The following is a 26,059-nucleotide window of genomic DNA, read 5'->3' as shown; positions in this document are numbered from 1 at the left end:
TAAAATATCACTATATTACAGCATATATAGTCAGATCACTACTAGTAAGGTAAACAGGGAGCCCAAGGAAAAACACTTGTACATGGTAGATGCTATAAACCCACTATATGACACAGCAAGACCGAAGTGCAAGAGTAGTGTATTTTAATACCCTGTGAAGACTCCGGTTGAGTGTAAAGTACAACTTAAAGGGAGGTTGCTAGGTAATACTTGCAATGCCTGCATTGCTCTGGACACTCAAAACACAGACATGTGGGATAATTAACAAACCTTTAAGCATCTGAAAAATGAGAATATATGTGCAAGTACTTCATAAACAACATGCCCACATTTCAGCGGCTCCCACAACTTGGAAGCTTTCAACTTTTTAGCCTTGCAACCTGTAAAGAGATGCAGAATTTTTAAAAGTTTGTGTAGTTTACATGAAGTTACATTAATGGTGGCAGAGAATGCAAGCAGAGGCCTCGCTAAGGGTGCAGCCAGCAGCCTGCGAGCGGGCCCCGGGCACCACACAGTGCCGGAGATGGCGGCCAAGGCAAGAGCGGCCCAGCACAGACCCCAGCTCTGCAGCGGCGCGGCCTGGGAGCCGTCCTGCCTCGCTTAAAATAAAAAATAAATTAAAATGCATCTTCGAGTAAACTGGATGATCTGTAAACGCTGAGGCTCCAGCAAGGGAGGTCGGTAGGACAGGGGATCCTGACGATCCCATCGCACCCGCGCCCTCCCCTCTGCAACCGTTTACCGTTTGCGTTACTAACAGCGGGTTCCAAAAAAATAAACAAACAACAAAAGAACCCCACGAAACAACCCCCGCACTCGACGGTGCCATGACACCGGCCCGCTCCACACGCGCCCCGTCCAGTCGCCTCCTGCAGCCCCTGATTGGCCGCCGCTGCCCGCCCTGCGCGGAGCCCTGGCCAATCGCGCGGCTCCCGCCCATCACCACGCCCGTTGAGGCGCGCGCGCGCCCGTCTGTGCGCGTGTCCCGACACCGCTGCGCCGCCGGGAGCGGGCGGGCTGGGCGGGGAGAGAGGAGATGGAGCGAAGCGCATGCGCAGAGGCGGCGCCCCGCCGGGTACTGGCGAAGGCCGCCCGCGCGCCAGGGGGCGCTGTGGGATCGGATCGGCGCCAGCGGCCGGAACGCACGAGTCAGCCGCAGCCCCGGCCCCGGCCCCGGTCCCGGTCCCGCCGCGCGAGGAGGAGCCGCCGCCGCCGCCGCCTCGCGGGACTCGCGTGAAGCCCCAACCGCCGCCCCTGCCCGCAGCCCCCCCCGCAGCGGAGCGCCCGGCGCCATGCCCAAGAATAAAGGTGAGGCGCCCTACCCCTTCTCCTGCCGTGGCCCAGCCCTCCCGCCGTAGCGAAGAGGCCGGGCCCGGGCGCGGCCCCGCCGGGGAGGCCTGGGGACGCACCCCCCCCCCGCCCGCCGCCGCCCCTCACGTGGGAGCCGCCGCGGCCCGGTGCCGGCGGGCGGGGCGGGGAGGGGGCGGAGGAGCCCTCCCGCCCACCTCGCCGGTTCTGCCGGGCCGCTTCCCCTCTCCCCGCTCCCGGCTCTTCTCGGGCGCGGGGCCCGGCCCGGTCCTAGTCGTACGCGGCGCTGCGGCGTGTGGGAGGCCTCGGGGTGCATGGCCGGCCGTGGGGCTGGGGGGGAGGCTCCGGTGGGGCTTGGCTGTCAGGGGCGGCCCTGCCCAACCGCCCCGCGGGGGAGGCCGCCGAGGAAGCGGCCGGGTGTGCGTGCCCCTCCGTGTACTCGCGGCGGACTGCTGCTTCTCCCTGTGCCCCTACCCCGCCGCTTGAAGGAAAAGAAGAAGAAGTGAGAGGAAGGGAGCAGCAGCTTTTTTAATGAGGGAGAAGTATGACCTGCTCTTCTGCGTTTTTATGGAGAGCAGTTAGCTCTGTCGCCACGTGTGTGCCTGTTAAAAAAGGCATCTTCCATTGGAGCGTAAGCTTCCCCCTGAGTATTGAAGGGATTTCAGCACTATAATAACCCTTCAAGTTATTCTTCTGCTCTTTGGTGGCTACGTGCGTCAAGTTATCCCACCGTTATTTATGACGTATCTGGTAGCAGTGGTCACAAAAACTGAAAATGACAATTTAGAGCTGGGGGCCCCCAACATAAGAAGGACATGGACCTGTTGTAGCAAGTCTAGAGGAGGCCATGAAGATGATTGGGGGCTGGAGCACATCCCCTGTGAGGATAGGCTGAGAGAGTCAGGGTTCTTCAGCACAGAGAAGAGAATGCTTCAGGAGGCCGTATAGCAGCCTTCGAAGGCACCTATAGGAAAGCTGGAGGGGGACTTTTTACAAGGGCATATAAGGATGGGACATGGGGTAATGGCTTTAAAGTGAAAGAGGGTAGATTTAGATTAGATGTAAGGAAGAAATTCTTCACTGTGAGGCTGGTGAGGCACTGGCACGGGTTGCCCAGAGCAGCTGTGGCTGCCCCCTCCCTGGAAGGGTTCAAGGCCAGGCTGGACGGGGCTTTGAGCAACCTGGTCTGGTGGGAGGTGTCCCTGCCCATGGCAGGGGGGTTGGAACTAGATGATCTTTAAGGTCCCTTCCATCCCAAACCATTCGGTGATCTTGTGCAAATCCTTGTTGAAGTCTACTGTCACTCCAGAGCAACCAGGATGTCTTTAATAGTGGAGGCTATAATATTTTAATTGCTATGCTACTACTCAATTAAAAATTTTGAGCTAAAAACATTAAAAGCAAGCAAAAGATCTAGATCTGGATAGGATACTGAGAACAGCCATATAGAGAACAAGCACAGAAATCCCCGTAAGTATGATTATTTCATTCACTGTATTCAGAGATAGTAACATGTGCTCTTTTTCCTCCCTTTTTAATTTAGGCAAAGGAGGTAAAAATAGGCGACGAGGTAAGAATGAGAATGAATCAGAAAAAAGAGAACTGGTGTTCAAGGAAGACGGGCAAGGTGAGTTTTTAACTATGGTATGGCAATGTCATTGTTTTCAGCCAGATACTGTAAGTGACATACATTGGAAGTTAAGACACAAAGAAAACATCTGGACGTCTGAGAAATACGGAATTATTGTGGAATAAAGAGAAGTATTCTCATTGGGGTTGTATTTGAATTCTAAATGACATGTTGAGTGTAGGAGGAAGACATTACAAAAAGGGAAATTTTAAATTGCTTCACCACTGAAGAATGAAGCTTGCTTCTCCTTGACCTTATTGTGGTGCTGTGTGTAATACAGCATGCATTCAACCATTCCCTAGAAGTCCCGTGAGTAGCTTTGCATGAGGGTCTGTAAGCAGCTAGCTTAGCTGATTTAGTTCAGTGTTGCTGGTGTTTGTTGTCTCTTGGATGCACAGTCCCACTTTCTGCTTTACATCAGCTGTAACATTTCTTGGATCCTTCGATGACCTCTCTGAAGTCACTGGCCTGGCAGAACGGTGCATCTCACTGTTCTTCTGCTATCCCCTCATGGTTTGGTTGAACTGGCTCCTGAGTTGGGATGCCCAACAATTACTAAAGCAGGAGCAGTAGGTAAGGTCCTTACTTGGATGTTGTCAGGTAGAGTAAGCCACAGGAGTGCTCAGCTGGAAGGTGATGACCAGGATTCCCCTCTCCCCTGCCTTTTGGTGACCATGAGCTCACCTCCCTTTTGGCTTACCCTGTCTTGTGTGTCGCACTCTTGCAGTTGCTCGCATACATGTGAGTACTTGCTTAGCGACCAATCAGTCAGTTGGTTTGTTAGAAATACAGAAAAAGTACTGACAAATCACTGTAAAAGAAGTGACCACTGAACTCATTTGTTAAGCTCTTTCTCATATTCTGTGACAGTTGTAAGGAAAAAAGGAGTTGATGTTGATGTGCCTATAAAATTTAAAATCCTTTTCAACTCCCAAGTAAAATCTACTTAATGAAACGTTAGTCTCAGTTATTAATAGTCTGGTGTGGTTTGTTGGATTATCTAACTTGTGCTAAGGGAAGATTTTTAGGATATTGAAATACAGCTCTGGCTAATTGAGAAATTATATTTTTTTTCCTGGCGAGTATGAGTAGTCAGATAATGTTATAGTTCTTACAAGCTTTATAATAATGATTTTTATAATTCTTACAAGCTTTATTCTTTTTAGTTAAATGGTAGTACATTATGCTGCAAACTTGAATAGTGTGTGTGGAGTACTTCATAGTGATTTCTGGAACTTGATGAGGGAAGGAGATTAAATACAAGGTGAGAGGGTGGGTGCTGGGGAGAAGCTTCACAGTTTTCAGCTGAAGCCTGGTACTTGCCTTACAGACAGTTTCTGAGAAGACCAGAATGCGTCCTTTCAAGAACAGCATTTTTTTGCCACAGAGCCTCAGCAGAAGGGATTCAGAATATCAGTGGGGTGTATGGGATGTGCCACTCTCTCCTCTTCCCTCCATGTTAGCATGAGATTTTGTCAGTTAGGGCAGGTGCTGTGATGCTGTCATAAAACTCTGAGTGTGATGCAATAGCTCTAAAAATTATCTGTAGTAAGCATTTCAAAGTGAACAGAAGCATGGTTACAACCAAGAATGAGCCGTGTTTGAAAATGTTAAGAGCAACAGTGGTACAAAAACTGCAGTACATTCAGCAGCCTGTGTGGCTGATCAAAGCTCCTCTTAGCTGTTCATGTTTGATAAAACGTTACAACAAACTGTGGTTACAGTAATTGGTTATCTCATGTATTTGTTTAGAAGTTTTGCTCTATGTTACCGTCTCTTTCAGAGTATGCCCAGGTGATCAAGATGTTAGGCAATGGAAGACTGGAGGCATTATGTTTTGATGGTGTGAAGAGGTTATGTCATATTAGAGGGAAACTAAGAAAAAAGGTAATTCTGAAGCATTGCCAGAGAGAACGGTGGCATTATGCATGATATGTAATAGTAAAAATTTATGTATATAGCTTATTACAAAAGTTAATATTTTTACTGTACTCTTAATAATCTTAAACTTCTTTTTTGAAAGTAAACTAGTTTGTTCTTTTTGTACTGCCAGCACAAAAACAGGCAGTCTTTGGTTTTTGAGCAAAGCTCCCAGTTGAAGGGCTGCCTTTGGATGTGTATATTTCAGGGGAGATTTTTTTGGCTTCTTATGAAATACTAATTTTTCATATTCTAGTAACTTACATGTATATCAAATATTAAAAAGCTCCCCAATTGTCAATAGAGAACTTGATGACCATTTTGAAAATCGGCACGTTATATCAAAGACTAGATCAGTACTTAGCCTAGCATGAGAACTTCTATTAGCATGAAGGTTGACACCCAGCATAGGAAAATAAAGGTGTGAAAGGGTTGTCCAAAGCCACCTTTTTTGTATGCTGTTTCCTGAAACCAGTATGAATCAGGGTTTCATACCCCACTTAGTTTGATCTGGGGCGGAACTGAAGAATTATCTTCTCACTGGGTGACTTACCTGAGACCAGTTCAGTAAGAGTGGCCTGGGACAGTTTCTTTATAGCTTCCCCCAGGCACCTCAGATGCCATCGTTTCGTTGTCCACTTCATCAGTTCCCAAAATACCTTCATGCAAAGGTGATCTGCAAAAGTTTGTACCTTCAGGGACATCAAGTGTATGTGTTTGCGTTCTTAACTTTGCCATCTCTGGATGGTGTCCCCTCTTGCCCTTGTCAGATGTTACAGCTTTGTCCTCTGCTGGTGTATGGTACGGAGGAGGTCCTCTCAGATAGTCCATTCCTAATAAAAGCAGACGTTCACTGTGTTCATTCTGGATTGTTCTACCTGTCTGTTTTTGGAGACCGGTGAATACACGTGTCTTGGTGTCAGTGTGAGCCCCACTAGCTGCCTGCAGTGCACTGCAAAAAACTGTTGAAGGTAATGAAGAATGTGCATAAAGAAATGCTAGGTGCTGCAGAATTAATTTCTTGCTACAGAAAGCATCACTTAGCTATTCCTTGTGTCTAAAAGAAGGGAAATCTCAACTGAAGTATATTTCATCTCCAAAAAATTCAAGCTGCTGTGGGATGGAATTATCTTGTGCATTTAAATTAGCATGTCCTGTTTTGCAGGCTTCTGGCTTTGTTTTGACTGATTAGCATAGTCAGTTACTAGAAACAACTTCATTCTTTTTTTTTATTCTCTTCACTGTGCTTGTTCCATCACCCCCTTCATCAGGTTTTTCTTTCGTTTTTGCCCTGGTGGAACTCAGTTCACAGAGTGGTGGCTTGATGCATTATTTCTGTTTTCTCAGAAGTTATGACTTAATAACCACCTTGTTGGCTGGAAGCTCTTGAAAGAAGATTGATTTACCTTAGCAGTAGCTCCATAACATGTGAAATAACATATCTATGGGTATTTATGACCTTGGTTTTGATGTTAAAATATGAAATTGAGTATTTCTAGTTTTCTGGTTAGAAGGTGAAAATGGTGGCTGTGGTGAAATATTTCATGTCTCTCAGTAAACCTAAATGTGCTGTTTAACTCTTGTGTTACACAACAGAAGTTGAATTCCTGCAGTATAACATATGTTTTCTCTTTCAGGTTTGGATAAATACATCTGATATTATATTGGTTGGCTTAAGAGACTACCAGGTAAAAATTCAGTATAATTTGCCCATGAAGAATATCATACAAACAGCTTTATTAAATGTTAAATTGCAGCAGGTATCATGAGGGAATTTCCATCTAACTTTATTTGAATTTGTATTTAGTTATGCTAAATCATGATTTTTAGTTCTGTTGTGTTACAGAAAGATTGTCAAGAGTAGGTGACAAATCCTGGTTCAACTTGTTCTTCTAAATTGCTGTCTGAGACTTTGTGAGTGAAGGTGCTTATTGGCATCACACCTGACCCTTTATTTCCAGCGTAGCTGTTTGATGATTGGGTCCTGTGACATAAGGGGGATTAAGCCAAGCACCAAACGTTTTGTTGTAGTAAGGAAATTGGAGGGGAGGGAGGAACAAGATACTCTTCTATAAATAATATATCTGCTATTCTTCTATGAATAATACAGATGTTACTAGTCTGCTGAAGTTAATAAGGAGTTATTTTCCTTCACAGATTACTAATAAATTCTAGTAAATTCTTATTTAGGATAACAAGGCTGATGTTATTCTAAAGTACAACGCAGATGAAGCCAGAAGTCTGAAAGCATATGGGGAGCTTCCAGAACATGGTAATCCTTTGATTTTTGAATTGGAAGTTCATATTGGACAAGAATATTCAGTCTGTCTTGAGTTGGTATAAGTGCACTCCTTAACCATTTGAAATTCCTTTTTAGCTAAAATCAATGAAACAGACACATTTGGTCCAGGAGATGATGATGAAATCCAGTTTGATGATATTGGAGATGATGATGAAGATATTGATGACGTAAGTAGTAAATATATATTTTGTATCATACACTTGAAACTGTTGTCTTTGGCAATAAGCTATTTTTCATTTAGAACAAGTGAAATATACGTTGATGTTCAGAATAGCTCACCTTGTCAGGGGCTGCTTCACAAAGTGCCGTGGACACATGCATGCCAGCTTTCTGGTTTCACTTCTGTCCTACAGTCATCCTCCAGCTGACCTCTAAGCAACTAGTACGCTTAGTGTCATACCATTAAAATATCTATGGAGAGCAGTCTTCTCATTCCCCTTCAGATGCCTAAAAATAAAAGTTGTTTGACCCCAAAGACTTATTACATATCAGTGTCCATTCAAACGATTGTGTGTATGGACATGTATACATGTGTGTGTGCACGAGGAGTTGCAGCTACGCGAGTCAGCGACTACATACGTGGATGTAGCTGGGTATGTGCATGTTGAAGGAACCGAATGTCGCCCTCAGCACTGTTCTCTGAAGTGTCAGCTCTGTACAACAAGCTCGTAATGGAAAGCAAAGTAGATGATGCAGGAAGGTTTAGCAGACTAGTAGGATTTCCTTGCGTCCCCTGCCCAGCAGGGCAGGAAGACCTCTCAGGGAGCAGGCACAGGGACTGGTGGGTCAGCTCCTCTGCCACCGAGGGCATCTGTGGCCACATCAGTCGAGGCCGGATGAGCCACAAACCGCTGATGCACACTTACTGCATTGGACACCAACTGCTGGAACGGGTCGCAGGTTATGCAGGTGTTTTGGCAAATTGCATGAACACGCGTGGGTTTCACCTTTCTGATTCCTCTGCAGTTTTAACAGCCTTACCGTCTAATAAAACTACAGAAATAATTGAGGTATTTGTGTTTTTAAAAAATAGAAGACTTTAAAGTCTCCATTTTTGTTTACCTAAAAGTCATAAAAAGCTGCAACATAGCAGTTACGAAAATTAACCGTAATCCTGAATTTACAGATTGTCACAATCAGTTGTGTTACTGCTTGTCACTAAGCTGTAATAATTGACCATGCACACTCTTAAATTGTAGTAGTAAAATTGTTATAATTCAACTTATATAGTAAGTTGCAGACGTAGAATCTTTTGTGAAACGTTTTTGAAGATGATGCACTCTATTTTGCAGTTGAGAGATGAATGTGTGCAGGGCAGGCTCAACTGGCTGCATAAGAAGTAATTTACTGAGCCTGGGAGTTAATTGGATAGACCATTCTAAGTATATTATTATGTTTTAATTCTTCATCTTTTTAGTCCTCTCTCTCTCTGAGTTGGTAATATGACTCTTTAAATGCTTATATTATTTTGGCTTTTTGAGGTTCTCAATGTATGACGCATTAGATCAAATATTCTTAAAATATCAAAATCGTGATGAATTTTTCTTCAGACTTTTGAAAATTGCACTTTGGACCTGCCAGTGGTTGAGCTTTCTGAAGATGTAGCTTACTGAAGCTAGAAACGCTTTCTAGTACCACATGCTTTTAATAAGGAAGCTATTGTAAGACATCAGTGATAAGTAGCTGTAGGAATACTGAAATAATAACATTTGCAAACTGATGGATCTTTGTGTGGGATAATGTATTTAAGTGAGCAGCTATGATTGTTTTTAAGCTTCTGTCAGCTATGCAATATAATATTAATATCATGCTTTAAGAAAGGAAAAGATGTAGAGATAAAATGTGAATAACCTCTCTGAGGATCATCCTAGTCTACATAGAATGAAGTGCAGCTTCCAAGGTCATAGTTAATAGGAAAGACTTGGTGGTACCTTTCTTTTGTTATGTCAGAAGAGTGGTTAGAAAACCATTCATTCTGCTACCAAATTAATTTGGATAGTCACTACTTAGGGAAGTTACCCTTCAACTTCGTTTTGTTTTATGTGTAATTATATTGGCAGAGTTGCTCACCTGCATAACTACAGTATCGTAATAGTGGTGAGGGGGGCGTAAGAGGAAAGTAATTGTTCACATGTTAAGAAAATGGGATACGAGCCGAGGCAAAACCAGTACTGTATTGCGTTCAGGAAGTCTCCTCTTGAACCATAAAACCAGCTTAAAACCAGAGATGCTTGATTAAAAAATGCATGTGAATTAAATACATGGTGTGGTGTTTTTGCTTTTCAGATCTAATTTGGAACAGAGGTTTACATTCCAACTTTTTTCCTCCAAGGATTGTTCTACATTGATATTTCGATTATTTTTTGGGTGAAGTCCCTTTCTTTTAAGAAGACTGAAAATTCTCGGTAAAGAGTGTAGTTTGTTACATCAAAAGGATTTATTTTCAATGTTTGTTTTAAAGTATTTATATTTCTTTAGAAACGGATAATGCTGGATTATCACAAAGGTTCAATGAAATGCCACAAATATTTTGTCTCCTCACCAGTTAGAGCCTTTACCTCTGGATGTAAGTGAGATATGATGACATGGGCTGTAAAAGACTGCATTTTTCCCTCTTCTGCTTTCATCACTACAATTCCACTTAAACTTGTATTTTGAAATAAAAATTGTTTACCCTGTAATTATCATGGATTTTGATTAAATACAAATACCCAGTTCAGATTAGTATCAAATCATACTATGCAGTGTCTGTCCTTATACCCCTTGCCTTGATGTTAACTTTAAAAAGATTTTGATAATATAAAAGGAAGGCAGAAATCTGCATTTAAATTCATAATGCATGATGAATCTGCTTTTCATGTCTAGTAGCATGCTGCTATTTTTATACTGATTTTGATAATTAAAGACACTCATTATTTCAAAGATGTAAATTTGCCACAGTGGAGGGGTAGAGGAGAAGCAAAGATAAAAAGCAAGCAGCATCTCAAATTTGCAGTTGTTGAAAGCTGTCTTGTGCACGTAGCTCTTCTGTGTTGCAAGTACAGTAGTCACGCTGTAGTTGCAGAAGATGAACGCTGGGTGGCACCCAACTTAACAAGAATACATTACTACAAAACATTAACAGTTGGGTTTGTACTGAAAAATACGTAAAATAGTTTTTCCCCAAAGTGAATGCTTAACATTCTTGATACGTTAAACATGTAGAGTATTTTTACATTATAGAAAAGGTTATGTTAAGAGTAGAGTTTTATTTTAATCTTAAATTCCATACATTGTAAGGTACAACATTAAAGCTTATGTGATGAACTTTGAATAACAATATAAATGAGAAAATAAATTTGTGTCAAACGTAGGAAAAGAATCTTTTCATCCAGAATAAATCACTGAAACAAACTAATGGAAAGATTCTTTTCTACCTTCAGACTGGAGGAGTCAGTTAAGAAGCTGAATAAAGACTAACATCATCATGCAAATATTATTTTGTGGTAGCCTTAGTTTCTTTGTCTTCAATTATGTATTTAACAACTCTGAAAGCAGGTTAATGGAAAACTTTTGTGCCATAAAAATCTGATTCTTGACACTTGTATTCGTTATACAGTCTTTTTGGTATGATGTAAAGTGACTACCCCAATAGATAAAAACAAAATGGCTTTAAATATGGAGTGGCCTCATTGCTTTGCATGATTTGTAAGGAGGAGTTCTGTGCTAGATTTGAACTTCAGAGCTTTTGCGAAAATGTCTTTTACTTTCTTCTTTCATTATAGTGTCTGTTTTCCTTACATGGATCTGGTATCTTATTCAAGGGATAATGGTTTTTTAGTATTAAGTAATTTTGCCAGTTGCTTCATGGGGTTTAAATACTTGTTGTAAAAACTTGCTACGTGTGGGGAAAAGAAACTCCAATACATCATTTTTACTTCACTGATCTTAGAGTATATTAATTTACTGTCTTTGTATGCCTGCGAGGTTCAGTTGTGATGAAACATAAATCCTATAACGTTTCCAGATAAGGTTTATAAACCATTCCATAGCTCATTGGTTTCCTCAACATATTAAGCAGAACATGAGCAGCTCTGAAAACAGTTAAAAGCTCTCAGAACTGATCTTGAGGTCCAAGCACAGATGATGTCTGTTCTTTCAGTTGTGCTAGCTGGAAGGTTAATGATTAAATTACAATGAATGTTTACTAAAGGTACAGATATTATGGAAATTATACTTGCCAAAACCAATCTCGTATGTGTGGGGGGAAAAAAGCAAAGTGCATGGTCAGTGGTAAGGAGAAATGCCAAGGAATACACTGCTGTTGTGAGGAACTTACATCCCTGCACCAGAGTTCTCCAGCATAACAGAGACTTCAACTGCGGGACAAAGATGAAACTGTTCCTGGCAGAATTGGTGATGGTTTGCCCTGAGGTTCCCTCCAGTATTTACTGCTCCCAGGCTGGGGTCTGCCTCAGCCTAAACTCTGCAGAGTTTTTAAGGGAATTTCCTATTTAATTTCTTACTAATGCTCTGGCTCAACACCATCTGGTTTCTACTTCCATGCTAGGCTGCGTTGCCTTCCTTGAATACATTTCCTCATCTTGTTTCTCTATCCACTGCTAAAGCTCCTTTCGTAGCCCGATCTAGGCAGCTTTACATTGTCCCTTCTCACTTCTCGTCTTTGAGGGGAAAACCAGCTTGCACAAGTAGCTCTTTTTGGCATCTCCTTGCAAAGAACAGTGGTAGAACAGCAGCTGCCAAGTAGACGACTGCAAGATTGCTGGCTGTAAAGCCTCTCTAAGAGTATTTTCTAGATAAATTTTCAGTAATTCTTGTTTAACTTTTGGAGCGGCTGCTGGCTTTTTACCAATAGTGTAAAATTGAAAATAGGAATTCAAAAATTAATTTCCTGCAACGAAAATGTATACTTGTGTTCTCCAAGATGCTTCCCATTTGAGGCCTTCTCTGTGTAAAACTCTGAAACATTATTTTTGTTAATTGTTAAATCTTTATCCCTTCACCTTATAATAGGGGCAGCTGTGCATTTGGTTGGAGAGCCCTAATGCTTTTCTACCCTAATCCTTAGTGGATACACTAGATAGTCCAGACACACTACTTCGAAGAAAAGTATTGTTAAAAAAAAAAAAAACAAAGCAAAACAAAAACCTTTCCTTACGCAAGAGGAGGAGGTAACCCATGATCGTCGAGCTCTGTGCCATTTACTTGTTACTACAGCTAGCTTCGGGCCGTGCTGTGTGTGCTAGCATGCATGCAGGTGGTACTGTGGGCTACTGCCATGCACACCCGTGATCCCTGCCATACAGATCCATAGGGTGCCATGTGCACGTACGCACACGCACGTGCTGAGCGTGGACTATACAGCCTGGTCGGGGTGAGGCTGGCACAGCGATCGCTCTGTCACCTGAGCGATGTCCCTGTGTGACACTGGGCTGATGGCAGAGGGTGACGGGTTGCTCGGAGCGGGACCCCCCTGCGCTCCTGAGCCGGTTCTGCCGGGTGAGCGGCCGGGACTCGCGGCCCGTCTGCGGGGTGAGCCGGGGCTGGGACTGCTGCTGCCTGAGGCCCCCGGGTGGGAAGGCAAATCCTGCTCCCAGGCGGGCTGGGGTGTCAACGGTTCCTGCTGTTGAGCAGTTTCCAAGCTAAACCGTAAGTATTTGCTGTTGCCAGACGTGAATAACGTGGGGCTCAAATACCTGTATCTCATGGTTCACCAGAGGAGTCAAGCCTAGCTTTTTGTCTGCGGACACTGCTGTCCTATAGGTAGTCTGACTGCTTCATAGAAGTGAGGACTTGCGAGTTAAAATAAGTACAACCCTTTGGGAGGTGTGTGGGAAGAGGGAAGTATTATCTGAAACAATCTTGGAGTGGTCTGAGTGCAGCTTTATTTGTCCCTTTAAACTTGAGGCTCGTTGCTGGCTTTTGTGAGGTTAGCTGTCGGCAATGATTTCTCATTTTGATACCTAACAATGAATCTTCAGAATTTATTTCTCAGGCTATGTATGCCCTTCCCTTTGGTGAAGAAAGGAAAAAAGCTGAGTGGGAAGGAGGCCTTTCTTTATTATTTTTTTATCACAGCAATCATGAGTCAGAGTCCCTATTGATCAATTCAGGTTGCTTCTGCTATATCTTGCGCATCAAATTTAATGCTGAAGATCAACTTGTTTATTATAAAATCCAGTCTCAACCAAGTAGAGAGGCAAGCTGAAACAGTGAGTACCTTCATGTAGTAATTCCATCTGGGAAGTGGGTACTAGCAGCAGGGTACCACTAGAAGCATCTAAAGACTGGCTTCTCCTTTTAAGTGCTTGTTTGCTCCTGGGCCGTGATTGGGATCCAGATGTTTTAATTACACCAATTATGTTTTGAGACTTTCCTTTAGAGGCTTAGTGGGACAAAAATACTTAAAAAACCCCATATAGATGAGACTCTGTTGTTTGTCCTATGAGTTAGCTTTTCTTCATGCTTTTTCCAATGTGTTTGTAGACCAAGAGGACACTTGCACCGCAGTTTTATATCCAAGCTGTCAGCTCAAGAAAGGAAAGCTTAATCAGAAGCTGAAAGAGACTTGTTACCAGTTAAGGGGCCTATTACTGCATCACCTGCCTAGCAGTGAATTCTCTTGTGAAGTACTTTTACTGTGTTGTAGGCACTCATTCTTCCCTCATGTACACGCGAGTAGCTCGTATTTGTGTCTCTAGGCTGTGATGGTGTAGGAGTGTCTTCTGCGGTCACTAGCATCTGTGTTCCTTAATCAGCCCTGCTCTTCTTTATGGTTAAAATAATTAATTTTACTCCCAATTGAGGAAGATCAGCAGCAAAACACCTTTGCGTGCTTGGCCTCTGGAGGGAGCAGACAAGCAAAAAACCAAACTGACCTTGGCAGATTAAAGCAAGCAGATTGCCTCAACTTCTTGGTTGAAAGAGTTTCTACGGCTGGGTTTCGCGGACTCTGCAGTGCCCGTTGTCTGCAAGAATTATTGCCAGCAATGGAAATACTTAAGGTTATTTTTGTTTTAAGGTTTTTGAAGTAGGTCGCCTTCTTCCTAAAGAGCAAGCTGATTCAAGCACGGGCTGAGGTGCAAGCCCGTCGCTGGCAGCAACCCGTGATGGGTACTGCTGTTCCCATCGGCAGTAAAGGTAGCAAAGAGGAGCAGATACACTGGAGGATCCCCGTGGGAGACCCAGACCTGCATGGGTTACATACGTTTCACCATCAGTGGTACCTGCTATCAGGGAGGATTCAGCTTTGTGACAATCCTTAAGACAGTGACAGGACTCTGCAGTTACTGTGTTTAATCTCTGTGCTTAGAGGGGAAAGCCAAGTGCTGCAAAGCACTTGAGGAGACAGCTTCTGACTTACAAGGCTTTAAAACAAATTGTAGTAGACAGTCATGGGGTGTGGACAAAGATGCATTAGCGAGGTTTCTGAGAAGAATGTTACCCTTTTGCTGCCCGACCCAGTGTTGTGGTTTACCCGGCCGGCAGCCAAACACCACGCAGCCGCTCACTCATCCTCCCCTACCCTGGAAAATGGGGGAGAGAATTGGAGGGGTAAGGGTAAAGAGACTCATAGGTTGAGATAAAACAATTTAATAATTGAAATAAAATAATAATGACAATAATAGTAGTAATAATAGAAAATACAAATGAGTAGTGCACAGTGTGATTGCTCACCACCTGCTGCCTGGTACCCAGCCTGTTCCCAGCTAGCGATCCCAGAGAAACAAGAATCCCGAAACTGCAATCCTTGCAGTGAGAGCCGGCTTCCAGGTCAATGCTCATCTCTATACCGAGTGTGACATTGCGTGGTGTGGAATATTCCACTGGCCAGTTTGGGTCCATTGCTCTCGCTGTGCTCCCTCCTGCCGCCTTGTGCACCTGCGCATGGGCAGGACACAGGGAGTTGAAAAGCCCTTGATTTCTTAGCAACAACTAAAACCATCAGTTCATTATCAACATTCTTCTCATACCAAATCCCATACTGAATCCAAATGACAGCACTATTCTAGCTACTAAGAAGAAAAAAATAGCTCTATCCCAGCTGAAACCAGGACACCCAAAGGAAGGATGTCTGCTGCTCATGACTGAAACTGGAAATGTATACAGAAGCTACAGTGGTTAAAGCTGTAGTCCTAGAGACCTGCCGAGAAGCCCAAGACCCTGAAAAGGTGTGGAAGATGTTGCCTCCTGAGTCTATGGACAGCAACTGTCCCAACTTGCCTTGTCGAATTGCTGTGGAATCGGTCTGGGATATTAATTATCAACTGATGCAGCAGGTAGCTGACCAGAGGGACTCTTGCAGCAGCTCAGTCATAGGGACCCTTGTGTCTTGCGCAGATAACAAGAGGCAGCTAGGTCCTGCGTTTTGCTGAAAATGGCAGAAATAGCCAATAACTGTGTAGTGTGTGACAGAATATACAGAGATGGATCTTCAGACTGCCGATATAACCTCACAGTTCTCTGCTGCTAATTGACTGCAGCGTAAAAGCCTGAATAGAAATGAGAAGGAAGAAGCCACAGATCATTTGTTAGGGTGTATAGCGATAAGTTTCCCCTGGATTTGGTAAATAGCTTCTTAAGCTCTGGAGAGGTGGTGTTTAGACTTTTGTAGCTGTTAGCCTAACCAGAAGGACCTGCATCTATTGATTTTAATATTCATACAGATGTTAGATGGTTCTGCCAGCCCTGTTGGCTGAAAACATCTTAAAAGATGCCCTAAGACCCCATTGGTGTGGTTGTCCAGTCTTACTGTATGCCACTTGGATGAATGGGTCAGAAGTAAAAGGTACCCTGTACCCCAATGTGGTTGTCACCTCCATCCTCTTAAAAGCAGCTTATACCACCTGCAACCTAGTAATGTGTCTTTGGACCAACACCATTAACCAGAGTATTGGTGAGTGAGCAGAAACCACTTCCCAAAACAGGGCGCCAGTTTCACAAAGGTATTGGGAATGTGCCACAGCACAGGGATTGATCACTGAAAATGTGAGTATGCCACCCAGGAATGGAATAAATACCGTCACTGGTGTGTTGTTATACTACCACCAACTAATGAAACAGTTGCTGATAAGTAAGTGGGAAAAGCCAAGACTAGTTAGTGCTCCTCTGTATTTTATTATGCTGTAATCCTCAACAGCCTCCTTCTCTTTCCCTCCTCTCCCCAATTTGAACTGATGCTATCACATTGCTAGGTGTACATTTTGTCTACAGAGATAGGAAGAGTGATCTCAGGCTTCATTAAATGTTTTAAAATAAACTGCTGTAAAGTTACTGTTTAGAACTACCAAAGTCACAGTTAACTGTAGTATTTAGTACAGAATAATACAGGAAAGAATGTATGGTAACTAATAAAGAGAAAATAATATAGCCAGTAACTGAATATGTGTTACTATAGGCATCTTAGGTTAGCCTAGCAACAGTTATATTATAGGCAGACGTTAGAGAATCAAAAAACATTGAAGATGTGTGTCTGATTTAGGGCATGGGGAAGCATTTAGAAGGAACAGCTCGAGTGCCAAATAGCCAATAACTTTATACTGAGAAGACAGCATGACTCTTCTGATTACTTGCATAGATTGACATCTTCTAAATCTATTAAAGTAATACAAGGGGAAAGAGAGGAGAGTATGGCACCTAATTTTCCCTCAGTAATACCCAAGCCCTCCTTAAAACAGGTAATTTCCTTATTACTGGTTTTCAAAATGATATTTACTCTTAATAGAATAGTTATTGCATTCTTTTTTTTCTGTGCTCACATAATCATCATTTGCACATATGACTACAGAAAATGTTAGTTTATATTCTTACATTATTTATTCATACTGCACAGTAAGAATAAGTAAATATCTCTTCATCTTCCTATGGAAACCTGATTCTTCTGAGACAAAGTCCTTGAACTCATGATTTCTCAGGTAATGTCAGGTGGTCATGTGCATTTCTTTAGCTTCATTTTTTGCCATCCACACATTACACTGCTCGTTCTATTCTACTGCTCGTTGTTGAGATTTCTCAAGGGACTTTTGCATCTATTTCCTCTATCATGAAAAATATTGTTATCATGGGAACGCAGTACTGTTCCTAAGAGCTTAATATGCTTTAATATCCTTTCCATGTCCTTCATGTAAAAAATATTCTTTTTATTTTACTTCAACATACCAAGTAGATGAACTTAGTAAGAGCATCAACTACCATTTTTCCTAAGGACATGCTTACAGTAGATGACACTCAACGTTCCTTCCAATGACTAACTAAGCATTTTTTTTCTCTCTCTCCCAAAACCATACTTTCTTCAAGGTGAGCACGTATATGTGTAACTACAATTTAGACATACAGAAATAAAGCTGTTTAGCTGAGCACCTGGCTTATTGCAAAAACTTCAAAGGATCAAGGAATCTTTGGTAACTGTGTGCCATAGCTGCATATCTATGTTTCAAAATAACTTAATGATACATTATAGTTAGTAAATGTTTTATCAAGCCATATATAAACATTTTTCAGAAACTGCATAACTCTAAGCATAATTCAGTTGAGGAGGTAACTTATCTTGACACTTAACTTACTAAAGCCTACACTTACTGTTCTGTTAAACTAAATTCTTTTTTCCAGTAACAGCCTATTTCTTGTGATAAGGGATGGAGTGCCTAAGGGAAGTTACTAGCACAGTAAGTAGATGTGAAATGTATTGGGCATGGATCTTCCACCCCCAACACTCTATGTTTTTCCAGTAAACTCTAACCTCTGGATTAAGAAATCCAGGGGAGGCAGACAAATTAAGTTCTGTTTCCTCTTCTACCTCCTGTCTCTACCAGACTCCGCTGCACTTCCCCGATCAGTCCCTCTTTAATCTTAAGTAATAAGGCTCTAAGTAAGTGCATTTCATCTCTTGTAATATCTTGGAATATTTTAGGTTTGGTACATCAGCTGAGCACTTCATAAACACGTGAAAATATCCAATCTCTGTCAGATTGAAAAGGACCATCTGGACCCTCTCATACTGCTTTCAAACTAGCCAAAAGCAGATAGAGACGAATGTAGGAATCAGGTCATATAGAACAAAATCTCCCTTCTTGTATGACCTCCCACTTCCAGCTCTTACCAGCTTGGGGATTCCCCAGCTGGAGCTCACTGTCATGATAAACCCTGCCCCAGCTGGAGCTCACTGTGTCATGATAAACCCTGCCCTTTTCAGTTAGGGAAATGGGGACTCAGGGTGAGAGTCAGGTTCAGAAAAAGTCAGGTAAGAGCTTTTTGATTCTACAAGTGATCAAGATGCACAGGTATGCTCTGGGGCTGTATCAAGAATCTGGATTGGGTGCTCAACTGCAATCAGAAATACATGTTTTCATGGAATTGCTTAAAGACAGAAGCACAAGATTTGTTCTTTTTGGTCAAAAAAACAGTTTCCCCCTGCAGACTTTTTTTTTGTTAGAAAGCTCAGTTGTAAATCACTGAGAGCTCTATAAATGCTAGCAGAACATTTGAGTCATTTTAGAACAGCGGATTACAAGGGGGAAAATCTGTACCTCTTTCAGGACTGAGAAAACTTGGAGGTCAATTCTTTTCATCGCATACTAGGAAAGTACTAGACCTTCAGCTCCAAGCTAAGTCTCTCTCCAGGTTCCCGTGGACACTCCCCACCCCATTTGAAAGGGCTTCAAATCACCGTTCTCTCCGTAGAGCTGTGTCTCTGACTTGCTTGCTAGCGGCCTGCTGAGGTTTGCCATAGAGCAGAACCCCCTTTCTGTGGTGGGGGGCTGCACAGGGCTTCTCTGAAGCCTTTGGTGTTCTCAAGAACTGCTGCTGTCACTGAGATGTGCAGAAATACTGTCTCAAGCTCTGTTCAAATGTCTGTTCAGTGTGCCATCACAAAAGCATTTAAATTTGATGGTGCAGTTGGCTGAGTGCTCCTCCAGCCTCTATTTTTAGAGGTTTTGAAGACCATCCTTCGTTCAGCTCCATGAGGCTAGGCAAAGGTGTAGGGGATATACAGCTTAGAGGCATCCAGCCCATGACAGTCATCTGAAGCAAAAAGGTAACTCATTTACCAAAAATTGGAAGCTATTTAAAATGTACATTCTTTCTTTGTATTTGCCGTTTGAATCCCTCAAAAAAACCCTTGGGTATGACATGCATCCAGAAGCTGGGTCATGTTCTGCCCCTTTTGTAGGCTGCTTGTGCAGTTTGACAGAGGAAAGTACTGTTAGATCTAAAAATGTTTCCACCTCAAATAATCACATCAATGTGTAGCACAGTGAGTGTATGCCTTTGGACAGCAGGTTTTGAATCACTTACTTTTTTTGTGCTGTGGAGCAAAGGCTAAGTGTCCTCTAGTCCCTGTTCCAAGTCTCTTGCGTAGATGATGCATGCCTGCATGCCTAAAGAGACAGGGTGCAAACCGTTGAGCACTCCCCAAACTAGAATTCTGAGAAATTTAAACTTTCACAGTATTTGGGGAGTTAACACTGCTCCTCAGAAGAAATTGAAGAACATGGTATGTGAGGAGAAAATGAGATCCAGTGGAGATCTCAATGACTATTACATTTTGCATGTCAATCAGAGGCTCAGATGAGGGGCTTCTGCCTGTTTACATAGTTTTTAATATTTTTCATGGTTACAATAATGAATTAATCTAGTTTACATAGTTGAAGTACTATATCCATATGATTTCTTCAGCAGGTATTATTATGTTGTACTATTATAAAATAAGTCAGAAGCCACAGAAACCTTGTTCTCTCTTGGGCTGAGCTGAATTAGTGGTAGCATGGAACTCTTTTCAACTAAAGTTTCGCCACTGTATTTTTTTCTATTAAATTAATCCTTTGATGGTACTGAAGGTTAGTTTTATGTTTATTAGTACGGAGTTGTGTACTGACCACTTTACAAAGTTGGCATTTGTGTTACTCTATTTCTGTATAGTTGTGATGGCAGGACAATATTGCATTGGTTATATTGGCACAGAAAAGGATTGGAAACTAACATTTATTAAAACATGAGACTTTCTGAAATAGTAAAAATTATAATACTGATCACTGGTAAGACAATGTTTTCGTATAAACCATCTTTAGATACTTCCCTTGTCAATGCTCATTTTGACCCTCTACCATAGCGTACGAATGAAACAGCTGGTGCAGCACATTCTGAACCATTTCAGGGCAGTCAAGTTACTTAATTTTTTATTTTTTTTTTTTTGCAAACCTATTTTTAGGCAGGGTCACTTCCCCTGTTCAGTTTGCATTAGTGCCTGACCAGATGAAGGAGAAATGCACTGGGAGGTGAGAAGAGTGGTGAAGGTATGAAGACTGTTACAAACTGTATAGCCTCTCAAGAGTTTGAGGAAATCATGGCCTTAATTAGTTGTTATATTTACAGAATTGTATAGGTTGGAAGGGACCTCGGAGGGTTGCTAGTCCAACCTCCTGTGCAAAGCAGGTCCAGTTAAAGCAAGTTGTTCATGGCTTTGTCCTGCTGCTTTTCAAGTATTTTCAAGGATGGAGATTCCCCAGCCTCTCTGGGAAATCTGTTTCAGGGTTTGAACACTCTCATGGTTAAAAAGAAATAACTTTGTTGTATCTCATTAGAATCTTCTGTGTTCTGAGTTGTGTCTGTTGCCTCTTGTTTATCCACTGCATGCAACCAAGCAGGAGTAAGATCTCCCATCACTGTTCTTTCCTGTGGACTGAACAAAGCTACATCTCTGAGCCTCTCCTCGGTATCATGTGCTCCATTCCCTTCAGCAGTATTGTTAGTCATCTGCTGGACTCGCTCATTTTTTTCTCATGCTGCGGAACCCCCAAAATGGACATGGTATTTTGCATGCAGTTTCAACATAAGTGTCTTCTTTTTTTTTTTTTTTTTTTAAGACTAGCTTTTATATTCAGTGCAATCAAATGTGCCCATATCTCTGGCGTAACTGCACTGCTGACTATGGCACTGGTTACTGTCATAACCACAGACATATAGATCTGAAAACCTTGGGGGAAAAAAAATATCACGTTTTATGGACTCCCTGTGAATTATTTTTGAAATTTTTTTTCACTGTGTGTTTTTTGAAGCTAGTTTTTTTAATAGCTATTGAACCTAGTTAGTGAGATTTTGACTGCCACTGCAGATTTCTGAACCAGATAAAGAATCTTCCACGACACAACCAATATTATATGTGCTTATGTCTCAGGCTCAGATTGAGACTTTTGTCAAATTCAAGTTATTTTATCTTGAGGCTATGCTCTTAAGATTTTTTCAACTTTGAGTTACCAAAGTTCAATCTATTAAAGTTGGTTTTGGTTTTGTTTTCTGTCAGAACCATATGGTTGCCAAAAGGGACTGGCTGCATATGATGGCCATGGAAAGGTTTTTATCTGTTGTTTCAGTGGTTTCAGTTTGTTAACTTAGAGCTAAGATTCAAAGATCTGATTTATATCTACTGAATCTCAGCTGAGAAAAGTAAATGCTAGTATAGAAGGTAAGACATACTTCTCATACCAGAAGGACCTTCAGAGGTGTATTTATTTCAGCTGTGAGGTTCTGGAATTATTTTTAAGTTCACCTTTAAGCAAAGTATTTTTTTAAAGTCTATAATCAGTTTGAGTATTCATTCTGTAGGATCATTTCTTCATCTTTTTATTTAATTAGCTTGCAGCCCTTTCTTCTAGGGAGGTGCCTTCTGAGGGAATAATCAAATGCAATTGCTGGAATAATTTAATTGTTGTTGCTGAGAGCCTGCCTATTCAAGCCCCATTTTAAACTCCCTACCCGTATCTAGTCAAAGGCCACAATTATTTGTCACTGCCTTGGTATCAGCAACCCTTGAAGTCAGAGTTTTCCATCTGCAGTATTTAAGACAAAAGAGTCCAAGAGACACCACTAGCTTAAGATCAGTCTTCTAAGTGTCAGAAGTTGAAGACCCCTTCCATGGCCGAGTAGCAACTGTCACAGGCACACAAATGGAAACAACAGTCACTGATGGTTCAAGCAGCACCAGCTGTTATTGTTCTGTTGGATCAGTTACTGGATCTACATGGGAGACAGGCAAAATGCAGGTAAAAGGAGACTTCTGTTGCTTGGACTTCCACAAAGGAAAAAGGAGGTCAGATACAGTGTTTCAGTACATCCTCAAGTAGGTCACTTTTTCTCCTCGGATTCAGGACTTGGCATTTCCCTTTCATGAACTTCATAAGGATTCTGTTGACCCATTTCTCCAGCCTAATGAGGACCCTTTAAATGGCAGCACACCCATCTGATGTATCACCTACTCCGCCCAGTTTCATGTCATCTGCAAACCTGCTGAGGGTGTGCTCTGTCCTGTCATCCAGGTCTTTCATGAAGATGTCAAGGAGTATTAACTCCTGGGGTACACCACTAGCAACTGGCCTCCAGCTTGGCCTCATGCCACTGACCACGACTCCCTGAGCCCAGCACTTCAGTCAGTTTTCAGTCCACCCCACCATCCATTTATCTATTTCATCAGTTGGTCTATGAGGATGTTATAGAAGACAGCACTGAAAGCCTTGCTCAAGTCAACATAAAAAATGTCCACTGCTCTCCCTTCTTTCACCAAGCCATTCATATCATCTCATCATAAGGGAGGTATGATGATCACTTTGTAAGTCAATGCTGACTACTCCCCAACACCTTCTTATCCTTGATACATTTGGAAATAATTTCCAACACCACCTTCCCAGGGACTGAGGTGACACTGCCTGCCCTGTAGATTCTTGGATCCTCCTTTTTGCCCTTCTTGAAGAGAGCACTAACTTTTGGTTTTTTTCCTGTTCCCAGGAACCTCCCTTGATCACCATCACCTTTCAGAGATTAGCAAAATTGGCCTCACAATGACATCAGCTCCCATGATGTTATAACTCTTACATAACTGAAACCTAGAGGATACAGCACGTTCCATGAATTGCAGGATTTGCAGGGAGGAAGAAAACTGATGCTTAATTGTACATGACAGTGATCTTTAACCTTTGAAATTAAGGTAAATTGTTTGATTAACATCAGATGTTTACTCAAGTTTTAAAATGTATGACAACTATATCTCTATTAAACTTCTGTAAAGTTACATTAATTTACCTTTTTAGCGTATGTGTATCAGATTTCTTTGCTGAATATTATACATTATAAACCAAAATATCTGATTTTTCAGCACTTGTAAGTGCATTGGGTGCATCTCATTTGGTGTTTTCTGGTTCTAGTTTCTCCAAGTATGGCTGCTCTGCTCCTCTCCTTTAGATATGTCATGTCATATCCTTTCTCCATTGAAACACAGAATACTGGATCCAAGGCCAAATCCTTCACAGAAGGAAAAATTCAGATGTGTAGAATATAAGGATATATACTACCCTCTGAGGGTTGATCCCACACCTCTAAACAGAAAACAAGCAGATTAGTATTCCCCTGAATATAGTAAAGCAAGTTCTATTAGTGGTGACACCTGAAATTCATATTGACTGTAAATGACCTTATTGTCACTTGTCTAAGATTATAGAAATCATGTGGACTCTCATTAGCATAGCCACTTGCCTCTTGCAAGTATCAAAAAACTCTCCACTCTTTAGACCCCCAAGTATGCAGGTTCATTCAATTCACCCCCTCTGGAAAGCATTCTCCCCTGTACCGTCCAGCATTGCTAGAACAGAAGTTCATGGCCAGCAGAGGGTCAAAGAGGTAGGACCAGAATTTGTGTTCATAGGTCTAACTGCTTCAATTTATTCTGCTTCAGGCTTTAATGCCCTTCCTGAGCTGAAGTCTCTTGCTATAGTTCTAACTCCAGAAAGTGGGTTGATGAGAGGTGTTGTCTCAGTTAAGTAACTCAACATGGTGTTTCCCTTCTGTTGAATCTTCTTTCTTCAAACAGGCTAGGTGACAATCTTCTACCACCACTCATGAAAACAAGTTAATAAATAGTTTAGTTTAATAATAGGGCTTTAATAATAAGCTGTTGTGAAGACCTGAGACCTCCTTCAAGACTGTAAAAATGTTGGTTGGAAGGCACCTCTGGAGGCTATTTTCGAGTTGGACCAACTCAGCACTAGATTATGTCACTCCTGGCTTTGCCTGAGTCTTGAAAAGCCCCAGTGACAGAGACTCCTCCACCTCTCTGGACAACCTGTTCTAGTGCCCAGCTACCTTCTTGTTGGTTTTATTTCCTGATGCCCAGTCTGAACGTCCCAAGCTGTAAACTGTGGCAATTGTTCTTTGTTAGATCAGTTGGCAGTAGCAAGAAGAGTTTGGCTCTGTCACTTCTGTAATAATACTTCAAACAGTTGTAGGCTGATGTTATGTCACATCTTAGCCTCCTTTTTTACCAGACTAAATTAAGTCCAGCTCCTTCAGCCTCTCCTCAATAGTCACCTTAGTAGCACTTCACTGAACTCTCCGATTTCACCATGCCCCTCTTGATGAGAGGTATCCAAAGCTAAACACTGTTTCCAGTATGGACTCACCAGTACCAAGTAGAGATTATCAGCAAATTTCCCTTTACATGCTGGCCACCCTTCTAACATAACCTAGTATGTAGCTTCTTTCAGAAGAGCATGACCCCGGTTCACATTCAACCCCGTGTGCCCTGTAACGCACCGCAGTACGACCCAGCCAGCCGCCTCCCAGCCTGTGCCCGTACATGGGGTTATGCCAGCTGTCCCAGGTGTAGAACTTCATACTTCTTATAAGGATCACGAGGTCTCTGTCCAATCCTTAAGGTTTTCAGGGTCCTTCTGGGATGAACCAGCAGCCACTTCCCCTAACTTAGTGTTATTTGCAGATCTGCTGAGAATGAGAGCTCTGTGTTGCAGCCAGGTTGTTAATGAAGGCATCCAATATGGGTGCCAGTATTGACCCCAGGGTACTTTGCTGATTACCAGCCAAATATTGAGTTATTGACTGCTACCCTTACAGCCAGTTTTCAATTAATCTAAACAGTCTATTTGTCCAGTCTGTGCTTCTGCTGTTCCCAGAGGGGAAGGCTGGGGAAGGTTGTGTCAAAAGCCATATTCAAATTAAGGTATATTACACCCACCACTCTGCCTTTGCCCACAGAGTCAGTCATTTTACCATAGCAGGCAATCAGGCAGGTCAATCATGGTTTGCCTTCCTGGGCTGACAACTGCTAGTTATGTGCTCCCTGATCTTTCTATTGACTGAGGTGAAGCTGACTGGCATGCCTTTCCCAAGCCTTCCTTCTTGCCTTTTTTAAAGATGAAGAGTGATAGTGGCCTCACACTCGGGCCCACCAGGCCTTCCAGTAGCTTGGGGTGATTCCCATCCAGCCCAGTGGATCTGAATATATCCGTTTTTTCTAATATGTTGCTCCTCCATTGCTGGCTGCCCCATTCCTTCCCCGACTGTGCCCATACAGGCAGGGGTCCGGGAGCTGGCTTCAGCTACGAAGACAGAGGCAGAAAGAAGGCATCCAGTTCATCAGCTTTTTCACTGACACCTGTTGTCACTAGCGGCCTTCATCAGCAGAAGCCCATTTTCCTTGAACTTGCTTTTCCAGTTAGCATTCCCACAGAATGTGCCTTGTTCTAACCAGTGGCCCTTGGCAGTCTCAGCTCCAGCTGAGCTTTGGCCTTCCTCATTTTGACACTAAGTACCTAACATTGCTTTTTTTTGGTGTCTGTCAAGTGGTAGTGGTTTACTTAAGACATTAGAATAATTTTATTTAGTTTGGCTAATCTACACCATATAGGAGATAGGCTTTCTGAATCTTGCACACTTTTGCTCCGGCAGGTCAAGACTCACGAATAAACATGGGAAAATTGATCCAACTGTAGAAGCAACTGTCTGCTAGTAAGATGACATGAAAAAGATGTCTGAAATTACAACCCAGTTAAATTGGTTAATGCAAATATCAATAAAAATTGAATAGTATTATTCTGTTCTTTAAAGATTTAGAAGAA

The 26,059-nt window shown here is 42.3% G+C and overlaps 1 protein-coding gene across 1 annotated transcript; it reads left to right on the top strand.

Annotated features, from left to right (window-relative positions):
• The first annotated feature begins 1,089 nt into the window (after nt 1-1,089).
• EIF1AX (eukaryotic translation initiation factor 1A X-linked) lies at nt 1,090-10,816 on the top strand. Its single transcript, XM_033010108.2, has 7 exons — nt 1,090-1,308; nt 2,852-2,935; nt 4,722-4,825; nt 6,496-6,546; nt 7,049-7,130; nt 7,236-7,327; nt 9,447-10,816. Exons 1-7 carry the CDS (start codon nt 1,293-1,295, stop codon nt 9,450-9,452), a joined length of 435 nt encoding a protein of 144 aa, XP_032865999.2. The 5' UTR covers nt 1,090-1,292; the 3' UTR covers nt 9,453-10,816.
• The last annotated feature ends 15,243 nt before the right edge of the window (nt 10,817-26,059 follow it).

This window comes from Tyto alba, unplaced genomic scaffold, assembly GCF_018691265.1.
Source record: "Tyto alba isolate M040663 unplaced genomic scaffold, T.alba_DEE_v4.0 Super-Scaffold_14, whole genome shotgun sequence".
Taxonomy (NCBI): Eukaryota; Metazoa; Chordata; class Aves; order Strigiformes; family Tytonidae; genus Tyto; species Tyto alba.
This window is presented reverse-complemented; position numbering and strand designations above follow the sequence as displayed.

Bases quoted from the DNA above. Each gene is read 5' to 3' on its own strand.
- EIF1AX (XM_033010108.2), top strand. The intron at 4,826-6,495 runs GTAATTCTGAAG...TTTCTCTTTCAG, and splicing joins GAGGGAAACTAAGAAAAAAG to GTTTGGATAAATACATCTGA. The intron at 7,131-7,235 runs GTAATCCTTTGA...ATTCCTTTTTAG, and splicing joins TGGGGAGCTTCCAGAACATG to CTAAAATCAATGAAACAGAC.